At 42.7% G+C, this 13,671-nt stretch overlaps 1 protein-coding gene across 4 annotated transcripts in view; it reads right to left on the bottom strand.

Annotated features, from left to right (window-relative positions):
• Window positions 1–770: 770 nt before the first annotated feature.
• The window catches only part of SASH1 (SAM and SH3 domain containing 1), an 868,162-nt gene continuing 855,261 nt past the window's right edge, over window positions 771–13,671 (bottom strand). For all 4 annotated transcript variants that reach the window (XM_084625147.1, XM_084625149.1, XM_084625148.1 and 1 more), the window contains exons 18-20: window positions 8,364–9,490; window positions 5,565–5,696; window positions 771–4,665 (exon numbers count right to left, since the gene is read on the bottom strand). In XM_084625147.1, coding sequence (XP_084481273.1) covers window positions 4,405–4,665; window positions 5,565–5,696; window positions 8,364–9,490 — 1,520 coding nt within the window. In that variant the 3' untranslated portion in view covers window positions 771–4,404. The remainder of the gene's footprint in view (window positions 4,666–5,564; window positions 5,697–8,363; window positions 9,491–13,671) is intronic.

Below are 13,671 nucleotides of genomic sequence, written 5' to 3'. Positions count from 1 at the left end.
TCCACACTCCCTCCTGCACCCCAACTCCCTGCCCCAGCCCTACATTCATGGCCCTGCATGCAATTTCCCCACCCAGATGTGGCCCTTGGACCAAAAAGTTTGCCCACCCCTGGTCTAAGTCCTCTTCTGTTAAAGGGCCAGCCCATCTTGTGACAAAGTGATTCAGGCATGCATAGCATTGGCAACGGTTGTGGGGATTCTGCGTTATCTGTCACAGTTGTCTTTGTATTTCAGAATCTTTGTAAGCTGGGGCTAGGGTTCCTTTCTCTCCTGTCTAGTTTGTATGGAGCCTTGAATATGTTATCCCCGCCTTTGTGCTGTAATGGTTGTGTGAATACCAATAAAAGTAACCAGACCCATCACTTGGGAGACAGCTAATTAGTCGCAGATGGGGGCTAAGCTCAACTCCCTTAAAGGGCCACCCAACACTGGAAAAAAGTCTGCCCACGCAGAACCTAAAAAAAGTGGCTTCGTTTTAAAAATGTACTGAACACCCACAACACTTAGCGAAATTGATGCGGCACCAGTGAAAACTGGCTGCTTTGGGGTTTTTAAAAAAAATATGTCTGACTCTAGGCACCCAAGTTTGAAAATGTTGCCTGTAAGCACCACAATATAACCTAGAAAAGGAAAAATTCAGCAGTGAGAACACTGACTGCCACTTCTTTCAACTGAAGTCAATCAATTAGGCTCTCCATTCCATTCCCTTTCATGATATTATAGCTCAAAAAAAGGAGACATGTAAGATTAAGGAAATTTATTTACTTTTTGTCTATGAACAGTATGACATAATTACAGACAAGGTTTGATACACAGGAAAACCCTTTTGTCAACTTTTTTTTTTTTTTTGGCTAAATGAAAGAGCACAATCTTTACATGTTCATATTGTTGTTTTCTTTACAATACACAGCTTTCTCGGGTTGAAGCAAACTGTAAAGACACATTGGGTACTGGTATATTACAGCTACTTACATCATTTAAGAACAGCAAATGGAGAAAAATAAGTTATTTAAATACTGATTTCATATACAGAAAGTGCAACATTGTTAGTTGTTACATAACTTACTTGACAGTTTTGTTTCCCCAGAAAGTGTCAATTAAGGATGACCGTATCTTGGACCAAAAGTATTATTTATTCTAAAAATAATACAGTACAACTGTACAGCCATGACTTGGTGAATTGACCTCTTTTGCTGCTCTTAGGGAGAATGACCTGGCTGAATAATATAATACTTAATGCCTTTGATCACATTCCCATGCTCCCAGTTTGCATCCAAACCCAGTCTCATACAAGAGCACAGGGCCAGGGACGAGTATATCCTAGCTACTCAGATGGTAATACATGGGCATTAATAGGAATTTACAATTGTAATGTTGCTTGCTAATATTTTGGGAATGCTTCTTCCCTTACCAAATAGCTTTTCAAGTTAGAATTGCACACAGTGGACACAGAGCAGTACTTGTCTGAGCAGAGCGGATTAGCATTTCATCAGCAGGCTTCTTTTGTGCTTCCCAATAGCCAACTAGCTAACTTTTGCTTAGAATGTTGCACTTCAAAAGGAAATTGTAAGGAACAGGGTATTGTTGTTACACCAGGCAATCCCCCACCTGTCCACTGAACTGCACTGAAACCAGCAGGAGAAGCTCACCCACTGAGCAGTGTAAGGCTTTTCTAAAATCAAAAATATATGCTAAAAATATAACACAAAAGACGACTGAACGGCAGAATTTAAAAACCAGATCAAAAAGCAATATTAACAACAAAAATCTCAAGGAATTCAAGTCAGAACGGCCTCCTCATGGCAAAGTTCTGATAGGTGTCATTTGATTTCTCCATGCAATGAAATCATTCAAAAGTCATAGGAATTACAATGAGTGTTTGGGACATGGAGAGCTTCAGAAATCCAGATTGTTTCCTTCTCTGCTGGGACTCTCCTTCTGTTATTAATCAGGTTGGGGAAAAAAATGAAGGTGAGGGATTTTTTTAATCATATGACTTCCTTTTTCCATGGTGAGCAGAAGTTGTTTTCCTTTTGTATCAGATGATGCTTCATACTCAAACTGTGCATAGTAAGCAGTCCTTTACCCCTCTTAACTGCTAATTGGTATTCTGCAGTCTGCTTACTTTTAATCACTGGTGACCCTAGCTATCAGTGAATGTCTCAGCACTCCTTCCAGCTACTGCTTTCTATAGACTTCCCTTTAAGCCTTAGAGAGGGATGACAGACAAATCATTGCTATAACAACCAAAGCCCATACTATAAGCATGTTGTTCTTTTGTAAGAGTCTATCCACCTGTGCAAAACATTCAGTTATGTCACACATTCCCTGATGCTGTCACACTAGAGCTTACTAGTTCTCCAGAGAAAAGCACTAATAACTTTTAGACAAAATGCAGAGGAGCTCTGGATCCAGAACAATTTCAGATGATATGAGGAAGTGAATTAGTTATGCTGTACACATTGGTGTCTTTAATTCTGATGGCAGAATTTAGGGCAGAGTTGATAAAAATAACAGAAGCTGGTGACAACTGAAAATAGGTAAATAAAACTGATGCCTAACGTTACACTCAGAGCCAGATTATCGCCTTAGCTAAAATTGACTGCATACCTGATTTAGGGTAGGCAATAATAATAGAGCACTTTTAACACTTCATTCATCAATCTGAATGCACTTTATCAGGAAGAGTAAGCACCATTATCCTCATTTTATGAGTGAATAATTGAGCCTCAGAGAGGGGAAGGGACTTGCCCAAATTCACCTAGCAAGCTTAATAGAAACAGATTTCTAGGCCTGTGCTCAGATCACTAGACTACATCTTTTAATTAGCCTGCCAAAGGAAAGCCTACTCTGTCTACGATGAAGAGTTTCCACTACTGTAAGTTAAAGAAAAGTACATAGGATATAGACACCAAAGAAGAATCTAGTTAATACTATTCATGGTGATCTGTATTTGGTATATAAAATGAGTGCCCATGTATAAAAATAAAATCTGTTAGTATCCACAGCTGTGAATGGGAGATTTTACAGTGGGTTAGACAGAAAACAGGATCATTATTTTATGGACAAAAAATGATTTGTCCAGCATTCCAGAATGACACTTTCTTCTGAAGAGAAGAAATTTCAAACACTTGATACTGGAGGACATCAAGTTTGTAAAATTACAGCATAATTCATAAGACTCTGAGATTCCCCCCCCAGGCAGTGAAATTACTGCACTGATACTTTCTATGGGACACAGTTTGCTTCTTCGGTGCATTTTATTTCCCCAGGGCAATCTTTCATTTGAAGAAACTAATGTTTTGAATTGATATGGTCAGGATACCAAGTCAAAGCTGCAGTATAATGATTGACAGTATAACCCAGTACATAAAAATATAATTAAAATGAAAAGCAGTTACATATATACAAGGCAAGATAACTTTGAACTTTTTAATAACAGCAGCAAATGCAGACCACGGTGAACAGTTCGCCTGACAATGGAAACGCTGCATTTGCAAAAGCGCCTCTACAAACAGAAGATGTTACGAGACAATTTATAGAAGTTACTTTAACTGAAAATCACCCTAAGTGCCATTGAACGACGACAGGATGAAGCAAGGTTGGATACAGATAAGTCAACACTAGATAACTGCTGACAAGCTGATTTTAAGGCAAATAAAAAAGCTGGTTGCTAGAAAGCAGTTACAAAAATGATTTCAGTTCTATACACAAAAGGAGTTTTGGACTCTGTTAGGTTAGTTGTACTGGAACAACAGAAAAGAGTCAATATTGTAAACTAATTCCAGTCCATTATTCTGGCCTAGCTAAAGGCTCTATGGTCTACAGCAACTATACCAAGCAACAGAGAGGATGACAAAAAAGGGTATGTATTCAGCACTTGATTGCTAAACCAAACAAAACAAGCAAACAAAAAACCCAAGAAGATTTGCTAAACAGCTTTTGCTGGTGAGTTGCACCTTGGCTTGTATGTGGCTTTCAGGGCTGACTCTAGGAAACTGGGACCCAGTATTACAGAGGGCCTTCTGTTCAGAGAGACCTTGCAACAGAAACAGGGCTGACAGCAGGTGTAGCTGTCACAATCTTGTGGAAAGTGTGCAAGGGCCCCGTTCGCTTAATGGTCACATGGGGTGCTGTCTAACCACTGGCTAAGCCCGTGCACTTTCAGAACTAAAAATATCTTGTTGTTGAGGACTAAGGAAGTACCACGTCTCTGTTACCTGGTGGTTGCTTCTTTTCTCCTTTTGTTGCTAATGACAGAAAAAAGGAAGATCCTCTGAGGCGTTTATTTGCCTATCCCTGGGATCCACTTGCTTGATCCCGTTTGCCGTGTGGAGAAATTAGGGCAACACTGGTGCAGTAAGAAGCAGCGGGGTCTCGGGCAGTGCCACGTTCCAGAGCACGTTAAATCGCCTCTGGATCGAGGGGTTTGACGAGTCTTGCTGCTTCCAAGAGCTTGCTTATGTGCCTCTCCTCTGTGATGCCAGCTTCTCGAAGGCAAGTTTGTGACAGAGAAGGCACTTTGCTCAGCGTGTTGAATCCTGCTTCTGTGAGCGAGCTAGAATACATAGGCAGGCCAATGGAAACCAGCCAGGCAGTTATCGACGTGATCTGTCCAGGGGATACAGGTTTTCGGCAGATTTCAGTGAGCCCTCCACTCGGAATCTGGATAGAGAAAGAGAAAGCAAAATGTAACCTTTTGACTGCTCAGTTTACTTTCAGTCTTCCTCTGCACGTCCCAGGCAGTAAGAATTTGATAGTTTTAGAAAAGGGATGTTTCAAACCTTGATAGCTATTTCTCCTGTGTGTGTTAGGCAATGAGGAAGTCATTTGCTCAGCACCCATTCTACTCTTTTTAACTGGTTCCCAATATGCTGTTAGTTGGTCATAGAACTATAGGGCTGGAAGAGACCCCGAGAAGTTATCGAGTCTGTCCCCTCAATCTGAAGCAGGACCAAGTGTATCTAGACCATTTCTGACACATTTGTTTAATCTGTTCTTAAGAACCTCCAGTGACAGGGATTCCAGAACCTCCCTCGGAAGCCTGTTCCAGAGCTTAACTACGCCTATAGTTAAAAAGGTTTTCCCTTCTAACTAAATCTCCCTTGCTGCAGATTAACCCCCTTACTTCTTGTCCTGCCTTCAGCAGGTATGGGGAACATGGATCCCTTCCTTTTTATAACAGCCCTTAACATATTTGAAGACTTATCAGATCCCCCCACTCAGTCTTCTTTTCTCAACACTAATCATGCCCCGTTTCTTTTTAAACCTCTCCTCTTACGTCAGGTTTCCTAAATCTTTAATTATGTTTGCTGCTCTCCTCAGAGATGCCAAGGACTGAATGAGCAGGGCGACTCAAATCTGCTCTCAATACTGGAAGTGGTTCCCCTCCAGGACAGAGGAGGGAGGGATGAGGGGGTGGCATGCTCTGCTGCTACCTATGCTGTATCTCTGCGAACAGAGGTAGGATTTCAGTCTCCCTGGCTATGAATCCCGTACCCTTCATCATCATTCAATTAACTATGCATTTCTAAACAAAGAACGTGGTACACAGAGACACTCACTGCCATGCGGTGCTGCTTCCTCAACTGCTTCACCCGGATTTGGTCCATGTTCGTAGCAACATCCTTTTCAGGCTGCTCTAGGTCTTCAGAGTATCTCTGCACCAAAGCTTCAGGAATCCCACAGCGACCATGCTGCAAATTGCCATCCAGCCATGCAGGAGAAAGGAAAAGGGAAAGAAAGAAAACCAGAAGCAATACAAGTCAACAAGTTTCTATACAAACATCAAACACAAAAATGATAAGGGGAGCTTTAGATTTATCTGAGAGTCACAAAGAATGGAGTTTCATTTAGTGTTAACATTATCTACAGTGGGGCATTTGGGACACTGGTCCATAAAGCCTTTACCATTACGCATCCTCCAAGGGTGAAATTCTGGCTCTACTGAAGTTAAGAGCAAAAATCCCATGGACTTCAAACAGGGCCAGTTTTTTATCCAAAGTCTCTCTCTGCCATCAAATGGTTTCACCAGTGAAATCTGCCTCTGACAAGTTGTAGGGCAGCACACATTTTGCCATTCAGAAATTTTACGAGATATTTTGCTATTCTTTGGCTTAGTCAGAAAATGACTTTGTAATCAGGGCTGGAGAAAATTGATCTGATCACTGTGTATTTCCTGGTTCTTGACTTGTACAATTTGGGAGATGTCTGACAGATTTAGGGGTCCTCTGGAGATAATGATCCGAGTTAGTGTTCCATTAGGAACATAGGAATTGTGAGACCAGTGGTTCATCTAGTCCAGTATCCTGCTTCCAACAGTGAGTCAAATAGGCAATTCTGGGGTACTCTATGCCAAGGACCATTTCTTCCTAACCCCCATTAGAAGTTGGCTTTTGCCCTTATGCAGAATGTATTTTATACCCTCACAAAACCCTTGGTGACCTCTTTACAATTGGATTTCTATTCTTCACATAAACAGATTCATATGCACTTCCCTCCAGCGTGCGAACTGATATTCCAATCAATAAGAGATCCCACATCATGCCTAGCCACTACGCCAGAGAAGTAGTAACGTCATATGGGCTTTCAGATTTATCACTGAATCATTTAAACAACAGGGTAGCAATAATATTTTTGTAAATTACCTTTAATATCCAGTGCAAATTAGGGCAGCTCTGAGAATAGCGGGTGGGAGGAGAGATGGAGAGAAGGCATCTATGTCCCTCCCCCGGAGTGCACTGGGTACAAGGTCAGGCATACCTGAGGATATGGTCCTGTGTGTGGAATTTAGTTTACACTAAGCTAGATGTGGCTGTTCAATATTAATATTATTTGTATTAAGGTATCACCTTGGAGCTGCAATCCCGGACCAGGACCCCATTGTATTAGGTGTGATACAAACATAACAAAAAGATAGTCCCAACCCCAATGAGTTTAGTCCTCGAGATGTTATCCGTATCTCTGGTAGGACTCACATGTCTCATCAGCTCTCTTCCCTTCCTGACACACAGTAAGACAGAGTGCAAACATGGCCTGTGTAGGACAAAGTGCTCCATTTTCAGCCCCGCGCTAGGCAAGAGTGGAGTGAGATACACACACATCTTCCCTCCCAGTAGCCAGGGACATGTGGAAGGAATGGGAGATGAAACTGTCTTTTCATCATACCCTTTCATTGCATCAATTCATGCAGCTGCTGCACTACAATGACCAAGTGCTGTCACATATCAATAGAGCATCAAAGCACCATTGCAAGATTGGGGTCTTCTCCCTGCAACTGCTGCAGTTCGACGCACTTAGAGTGGCACATCAATTGCCTTACATCATTAAAATGCAAAGCATTTAATCGGATTGACTTTCACCATTTATTCTCTTTTTATCCTTTTTGCACTTCATCCAGCATGGACAATGAACCTCAACTGATCAGTTTCCCCTTCCCACTTTCCCCCCTCAAAATCAGCACTCATTTGAAGTGTCTGTATCCATGTATTTCTCCCAAACTCTTTTGTTCCCTTCGAGGGTACTTGTGAGGTTTTTGGACAGAAAAAAGTGGACATCAAAGCAAGCTGACTAATGTCTAATGCCTGTTGCTGGTTATGCAATTAATGGTAAGTCTGCAACATTCGGTGATTAAGCTGACTCCACCCACTCCTCAAAGTGAAATGTGGTCCTGATTTTCAAAGGAGCTCAGTTCCCATTTAGGCACCTATTTACAGGTCAGATTTTCCCAAAGTGCTCAGCACCCAGGAGCTCCCACTGTGACTTTTATGGCTCCATTTTCAATAGCTCAGCACATTGGGTGCTGAGCCCTTCTAGAAATTCCAGCGAGGGTCTCTGAACCAACCTTAGTTCTGAGAAGCATCACTGGTGTTAGAAAGGACAGACTGAATTAATGGGCAGAACTGCGTTGTCTTCAAAGGGATGGGTATGGAGTAATCAGGGTCAGCCTGGATCCCAAACTCATGCTCAGATTCCACCTTCCAGGAGTTGCCTCCTCATTCAGCCCTCTTGTTGAAGAGAAGGGAGGTATGTGGTTCTATCCTCTCTCAAACCCTAGAGTTGGAGGAGACAAGCCCATGCTGGAGCAGCAGAGCTTGCAGGAAATGTAGAGTTCAAAGGAGCAAGGCCCCAAACAGCTATTTACTTTACTGGTATTGAAAGACTGCCTTTTGGTGTGAGGCCTGATATCAACAGAACAGATTGAGAGACTAACAACAGGGTGCCTGAAAGATATTTCCAGCTTTTCCAATGGTTTATAGAGGACGAACTAGCTTACTTGCTGACAAATAATGCACCAGATGCAATGAAAAGCGAGCGGTTATAAAGACCAGTGTTAAAATGTTGAGACAATAGCCTCTTCTCACCTTGTCTGAATATGGTTCCTCTGTGAGATCAATCTCTTCAGTCTGCAACTTGTTTTCTATCAACATTTCCAGATTCAGTCCTCTAGTACAAGAGACTTTCCTGGCTAAAGCAGGGCCTAGCTTTACCACATGTTGCTGAATGCTAGCAGTCTCAGAAAGCTCAGCTAGCCAAGGGGGCAGTGTGGTTGGTGGGGTACTGGGCTGCTCAGAAGACGGCCTACAGGCAGGTACTTCCCGGCAATCAATGGGGCTGGATGGACTGGCCCTTTTCACTGGCAAACATGGTGCATCTGGACTTGAAAGGGCTCCACTTAGGGTCAGAGGGGGATGAAATAGTCCATTAGAAAGGCGTTCTCGGCTTTTTTTGGCAGGAACCGGTGGTGGCTGTGAAGGATTTTTTGACTGAATTCTTGCCTCGCTCATGCCCTTTTGCTCAGCTTTCAGACCTTCCTTGAGGACTGGAGAGTTATCAGCCCTTTCAAGGTCATGACTGCTTTTATGATGATTTTCCAGAGGTGTCCTTGTTACGTTGTGGGTAACTAAAGTAGGCTGAGCCTCCCAGCATTTAAGCAGGTACTGAGTAGGAGTCCCACATGAAGTCTCTGTTACTGAGCAGTCCAATTTCCTAGCTTTTCCCTTCTGAGAATCAGCAGTTCCTTTACTTAGCTTAGGCAGATTGTCTTCTGCCCTCATGCCAGCCCCAGGAGCCTTAGGCTTCAGGACAGAGCCAGTTGTCTTTTTTGATACATCCAGTGCATCCTGAGGGAAAGAATCTACTTTCTTGCTAATGTTCGGTAGGTCAGTGCTGGATTCTCCTTGGAGGTCATCCAGTGAATGAGATCTTGGCCACTTGGCCATATTCTGGGTGCCATCCAGAGTCTCGCAGCTCCGGCAGACAGCTGCTGGTAAACTTCTGCGGTTCTTCTTCAAACCTGTGATGCTTGAAGGCTTGATGCAGCTCTTGGGAGCATGATGCATGCAGCTCAACCGGATTTCCTTCTTTCCTTGCTGGAGAGCTTCTGCCGATTTAGTCAAAGGCAGAGTTGGATAACTTGTCAGTTGGTTTCTGTTAAAGCAGTGCTCACTGGCTGACTTTGTGGGCAGCAGACAGGTCCTCCGAGTCTTGCCTAAGAAAAAAAGACATTACAAATCATTGTAGGAGAAATGTACAAAAGAAGCACCACCAGGAACTTGCATCACCACTAAATGCCTTTGAAACACAAGGATTCTTCATTGGTAACTGAAGACATGTCTAGGTCTTGTCCCTTTTTTCTGATGTCTCTGCCTATGCTGCACTTCAATACAGTTCCACCCAGACTCGTTTGAGAGCTTCTAGTTTGATTAATAAGAGCTGCTTAATATCCCAAAGTAGCAAAATAAATTTAAGATAAATTCTAGTCTTTACCCAAATTTGCAAAGATGTCATAGTCCAGCTGGCTTAATACAACTTTTCTTGGTGTAGCTATAGCCTATACATTATGGTAATAGATTTGACCCCTACAGAGAAATAACTTATAAAAATCAGACAGTGTTTGTAGCTACATTAGGTCAATAATTATGTGGTTTCTAATTATGCTTGAGAACTCACTCTTGAAGAATGGATTTTTATCCCTTAATGTTGTATTTCTTTTGAGATAATGTTTATTACCTAGAATTATGACAGACCTGCCACCCAGTTATTTCATGGTTTAAATGCACAGTGAGCTGTTTACAAAGGGAAACCATCAGGCAGCTTGAATTGTTTGGGACTGCTATTGCACTAGCCTCTTTCCAGGGCTGTGTTTAGCAGTTGAAGAATTTTATTGGAGAAATGTGTCTTATATTATGAAGGGGAGAAGTGTTTCAAATGGACTAACCTTAGCATTAGTCTTAAATTGGAATGTCCTACTCGAGTGGAAAGACCAAGTGGTATACTAGTATTTTATGTTCACTGTTTGAGACAAAATCATTTTATAAGAGCATGTTTTGCATTTTCCATAACAGGCGTGGCTCCTGGAGTGGTTGATGGAGATGACAAGAAGCGCTGAAGATCTTACTAAGAGATGCAGCCTCATTTTTTCTAAAAGTTGTTTTTTAAAAAGAAGGCTAGGAGCACAGTAAAATAAATGTATGGCAGTTACTGAATGATTGTTTGGATCATTTTAGATAGCCTGAACTGGTGATTTTTACTACTTAGAAAAACAGAAAAGTCCACTTACAGAATAGACTCTGTATTTCTAGCTCCCTATAAACATACATTCAATCTTTTGGGTGCTGTACAGATTTTCCAGGGGCTGGACCCAGAAGGCCATTAAAAACCTGCCATTATGAAAGCAAAATGCGCTACATTCAGCTCCACTCCAGAACCCAAAACCTTCCCACAAATTCCGTTTGCAGAAGGTCCCCCGTCTCTGGGCTTGATAGATGGGGTTGGGAGGTCTTTCAAAAGGTTGAAGCCCCTGTCACTGTAAACGCTAAGTCTCCTGTTTAAACAAGGCGTCTCACGTGTCTCACCTGGTTGCCTCTATTGTAAAAATCATACAAAGGGGGAGTCAGTCTCTAAGGTAGCCAAGACCCATAGCTATTTAAGGCTTTTTAGAATCAACATCTTGAAATCCAGGGCAAATCAAGACGCACAGCAATAATGGGAAATACTGCTTGGTTAGGAGGCTGCTGCATTCTGCACCTTCCAAATGGGTTTAAGGTGTATCTTTATCTAGAGTTACCCTAGTCCAGTTGGAAATGACCAAAGCATGCATAACAGTCACTTTTCCTGTTAAATGGTAAAAACTTTGAACTAAATCCTACAGTCCTTACAGCAGAATTGTCAATGGCGACAGTGGGCGTTTTGTCCAAGACAGGGTGTCATGATCAGCCATTGTGTGAGCAAACGGGAAAAAGCACACTACAAAAGAAAAAATATCAAAGCCACGATGAGCCAGACACCCAACTGGTGTAAACTGGCATAGCAACATTGACTTAGTGGAACTCTGCAAATTTACACCAGCCAAGCATCTGGCCCTCTATCTTCAACTCTCATGGGTTTTTTTTAATCTATGTGCCAGACTAGTACAAAATACACAATATGTGTTTCTTTTTTTCTCCAGATGGAGCTTGGCAAATCAGCAACTTAGGAGTCTTTTTTACTCTGCCCATTCACTATTTGTTATGGGGCAGCTGCCTTTTATGGGGAGTTTGGGCTGTCTGCTTATAACTGCCTTAGGAAGGGCCCCCATGGGGGGCAACTGACTCCCACAAGTGGCTGATTAGTGAACAAGCACCTGGATCTAATAAAGGTGACCCAAACTCAGTTAGAGGGGAGCTGCAAAAGGAGACAGGGAACTCCAGTCGTGACAAGCTCCCAGGAGACACCTGAGCAGGGAGCCTAGAGGGTGAGCTCTTTGGGGAACCCACCAGAATGGGGAGCCCCATCAGAGGTACTCCAAGAGAGGGGAGCTGCCTAGACAGAGAGCTGCAGTCAGCAGGCATCCCCTAGTCTCAGCCAGACACTGCCCAGAAGCCCAGCCTGGCCAGGATCACCTGCTGTCCCCGGAGAAGAGTTGCAATGGACAGACGTCTCTGGACCCCTGACTCCAGAGAAGGATCTTACTCTGGTAGGGGCAAAAAGCCTAACAGCAGGGGCAGAGACTGGAACTGAGAGAACCCCTGGGGAGGAGCCAGAGTGGAAGTGAGCACTGGACTCAGGTTGGGGACAGGTGGACAAAGAATGAGGTGAAAGTTTTGTTCATGGTCTGCATTGGCTTTTCTGTTAATAAGAGCCCCTGAGCTGGGGTGTGTGAGACTCTTTAGCATCTAACAGTCTCTATGGACTTATTGCAACCCTGTGTGAAGGGAAAAAATCAAATAAGGGCCCTCCTTCAACACCACACCCACTTGTGTGGTGATGCACCAGCTCAGCCTGGAATGAGGTCACTATTAAAAAAAAGCCCACCAAACTATTAAATTGACTAACCCAAATATCAAATAAGGATAGTAGAGACTAGTTTATCCTTGCTGTCTTTGGTCAGCTGTCCAGTCTCAGGAATAGCTACCTCATCATGTCCCAAGGATTGCTTGCTGGTTTAAAGTGTTTCTACTCTGAAAAATAATTCTGTGAGAATGACATTGTGGGCTTCCTGGTTTATTGTTCCTCAGTGGCTTCCGTATGAAAACTGCTCAGCTTACAGTTAAAAGTTGGAGTTTTCAAACTGCCAGTCCTGCAGGCTCAGTCTTGGATCTGACTGTCAGGCTGGGTTCTCTCTCTCTCTCTCTCTCTCTCTCATACTTCATGATCAGGAATATAAATTCCACAGACCAGACTGTACCCTCCAGTTACATTTGTGCAATACCATTCATTAGCCTTCACTGGGTGCCTGCATTAGCACGGGACACACAGAGGGCTCAATCCTGCAAGGTGCTGAGCACGCGGCCCCCAGTCTGCAAAACACTTATGCAAATCCCTAATGCTAATTCCCCTGGGGCTATTCATGTGCTTCAAATTAATCTAGATTGGATCTAGCAAAGTACTTAAACACTGAGCTTAATTTGAAGCACGAGTAGATTCACAGGAATTAACATTAAGTTTTTGCATAAGTGCCTCAGACTGGGGACAGAGTGCTCAGCACCTCGCAGGATTGAGCCCTTGCACAGTGGAATTGCACTAATGGTGTGTGATTAGCAAAGAACCAAGCCTGACTTTCAGAGTTATCAGGGATGACAGATTAACTTGTTATATTTGTGCAAAAAGCAAATTTGATTTGGAGTCACTGCCTTTATGCCCTCAATGCCTTTTTAGAGTGACTGTTCACACCGAACACCCACTTTCAACTTTATCTAGCTTTCAGTTATTTGCAAGGATTCTTTTTAGGCCTGGAGGTAGCTTTGTCAAGGGGCATAATGAAAGGCAACTAGATTGGTCGTTGCATCTTGATTAGGCCAAACTCAATTGAAATAATATAAGCCAGAGGTTTTATGCAAAGTTTTTGCATATTTTTGTCAGAGCTACACTGCAGAACTAACAAGGGCAAAAATCAATCTAATGTTCTTGACTGCAAAGTGCAGGGACTGATCTTGATTTAGTTTTCATAGATGAGAGATGCAAGGTCATTCTCAAATGATGCTTAGGCTTTTGATCAGAATGGTGAAGTCCCCTCAAAGCAGGTAACAACCCAGAGTGACAGCACATACTGGATAGTTCCTTTCTCAGAGACCAGGACACTTTAATATTTTTAAAGACAGAACTGAATTTTCTAATATCAGTTTTTGCACCTGCACTGACGTTTGAAAGCTGTTTCTCAGTCTAGAGAAAAAACAATTTCAGCTAAATGGC

This window comes from Lepidochelys olivacea (assembly GCF_965140295.1).
Source record: "Lepidochelys olivacea isolate rLepOli2 genome assembly, chromosome: 3".
Taxonomy (NCBI): Eukaryota; Metazoa; Chordata; order Testudines; family Cheloniidae; genus Lepidochelys; species Lepidochelys olivacea.
The sequence above is the reverse complement of the archived record's forward strand: the minus strand, read 5'-3'. Positions and strand labels throughout refer to the sequence as shown.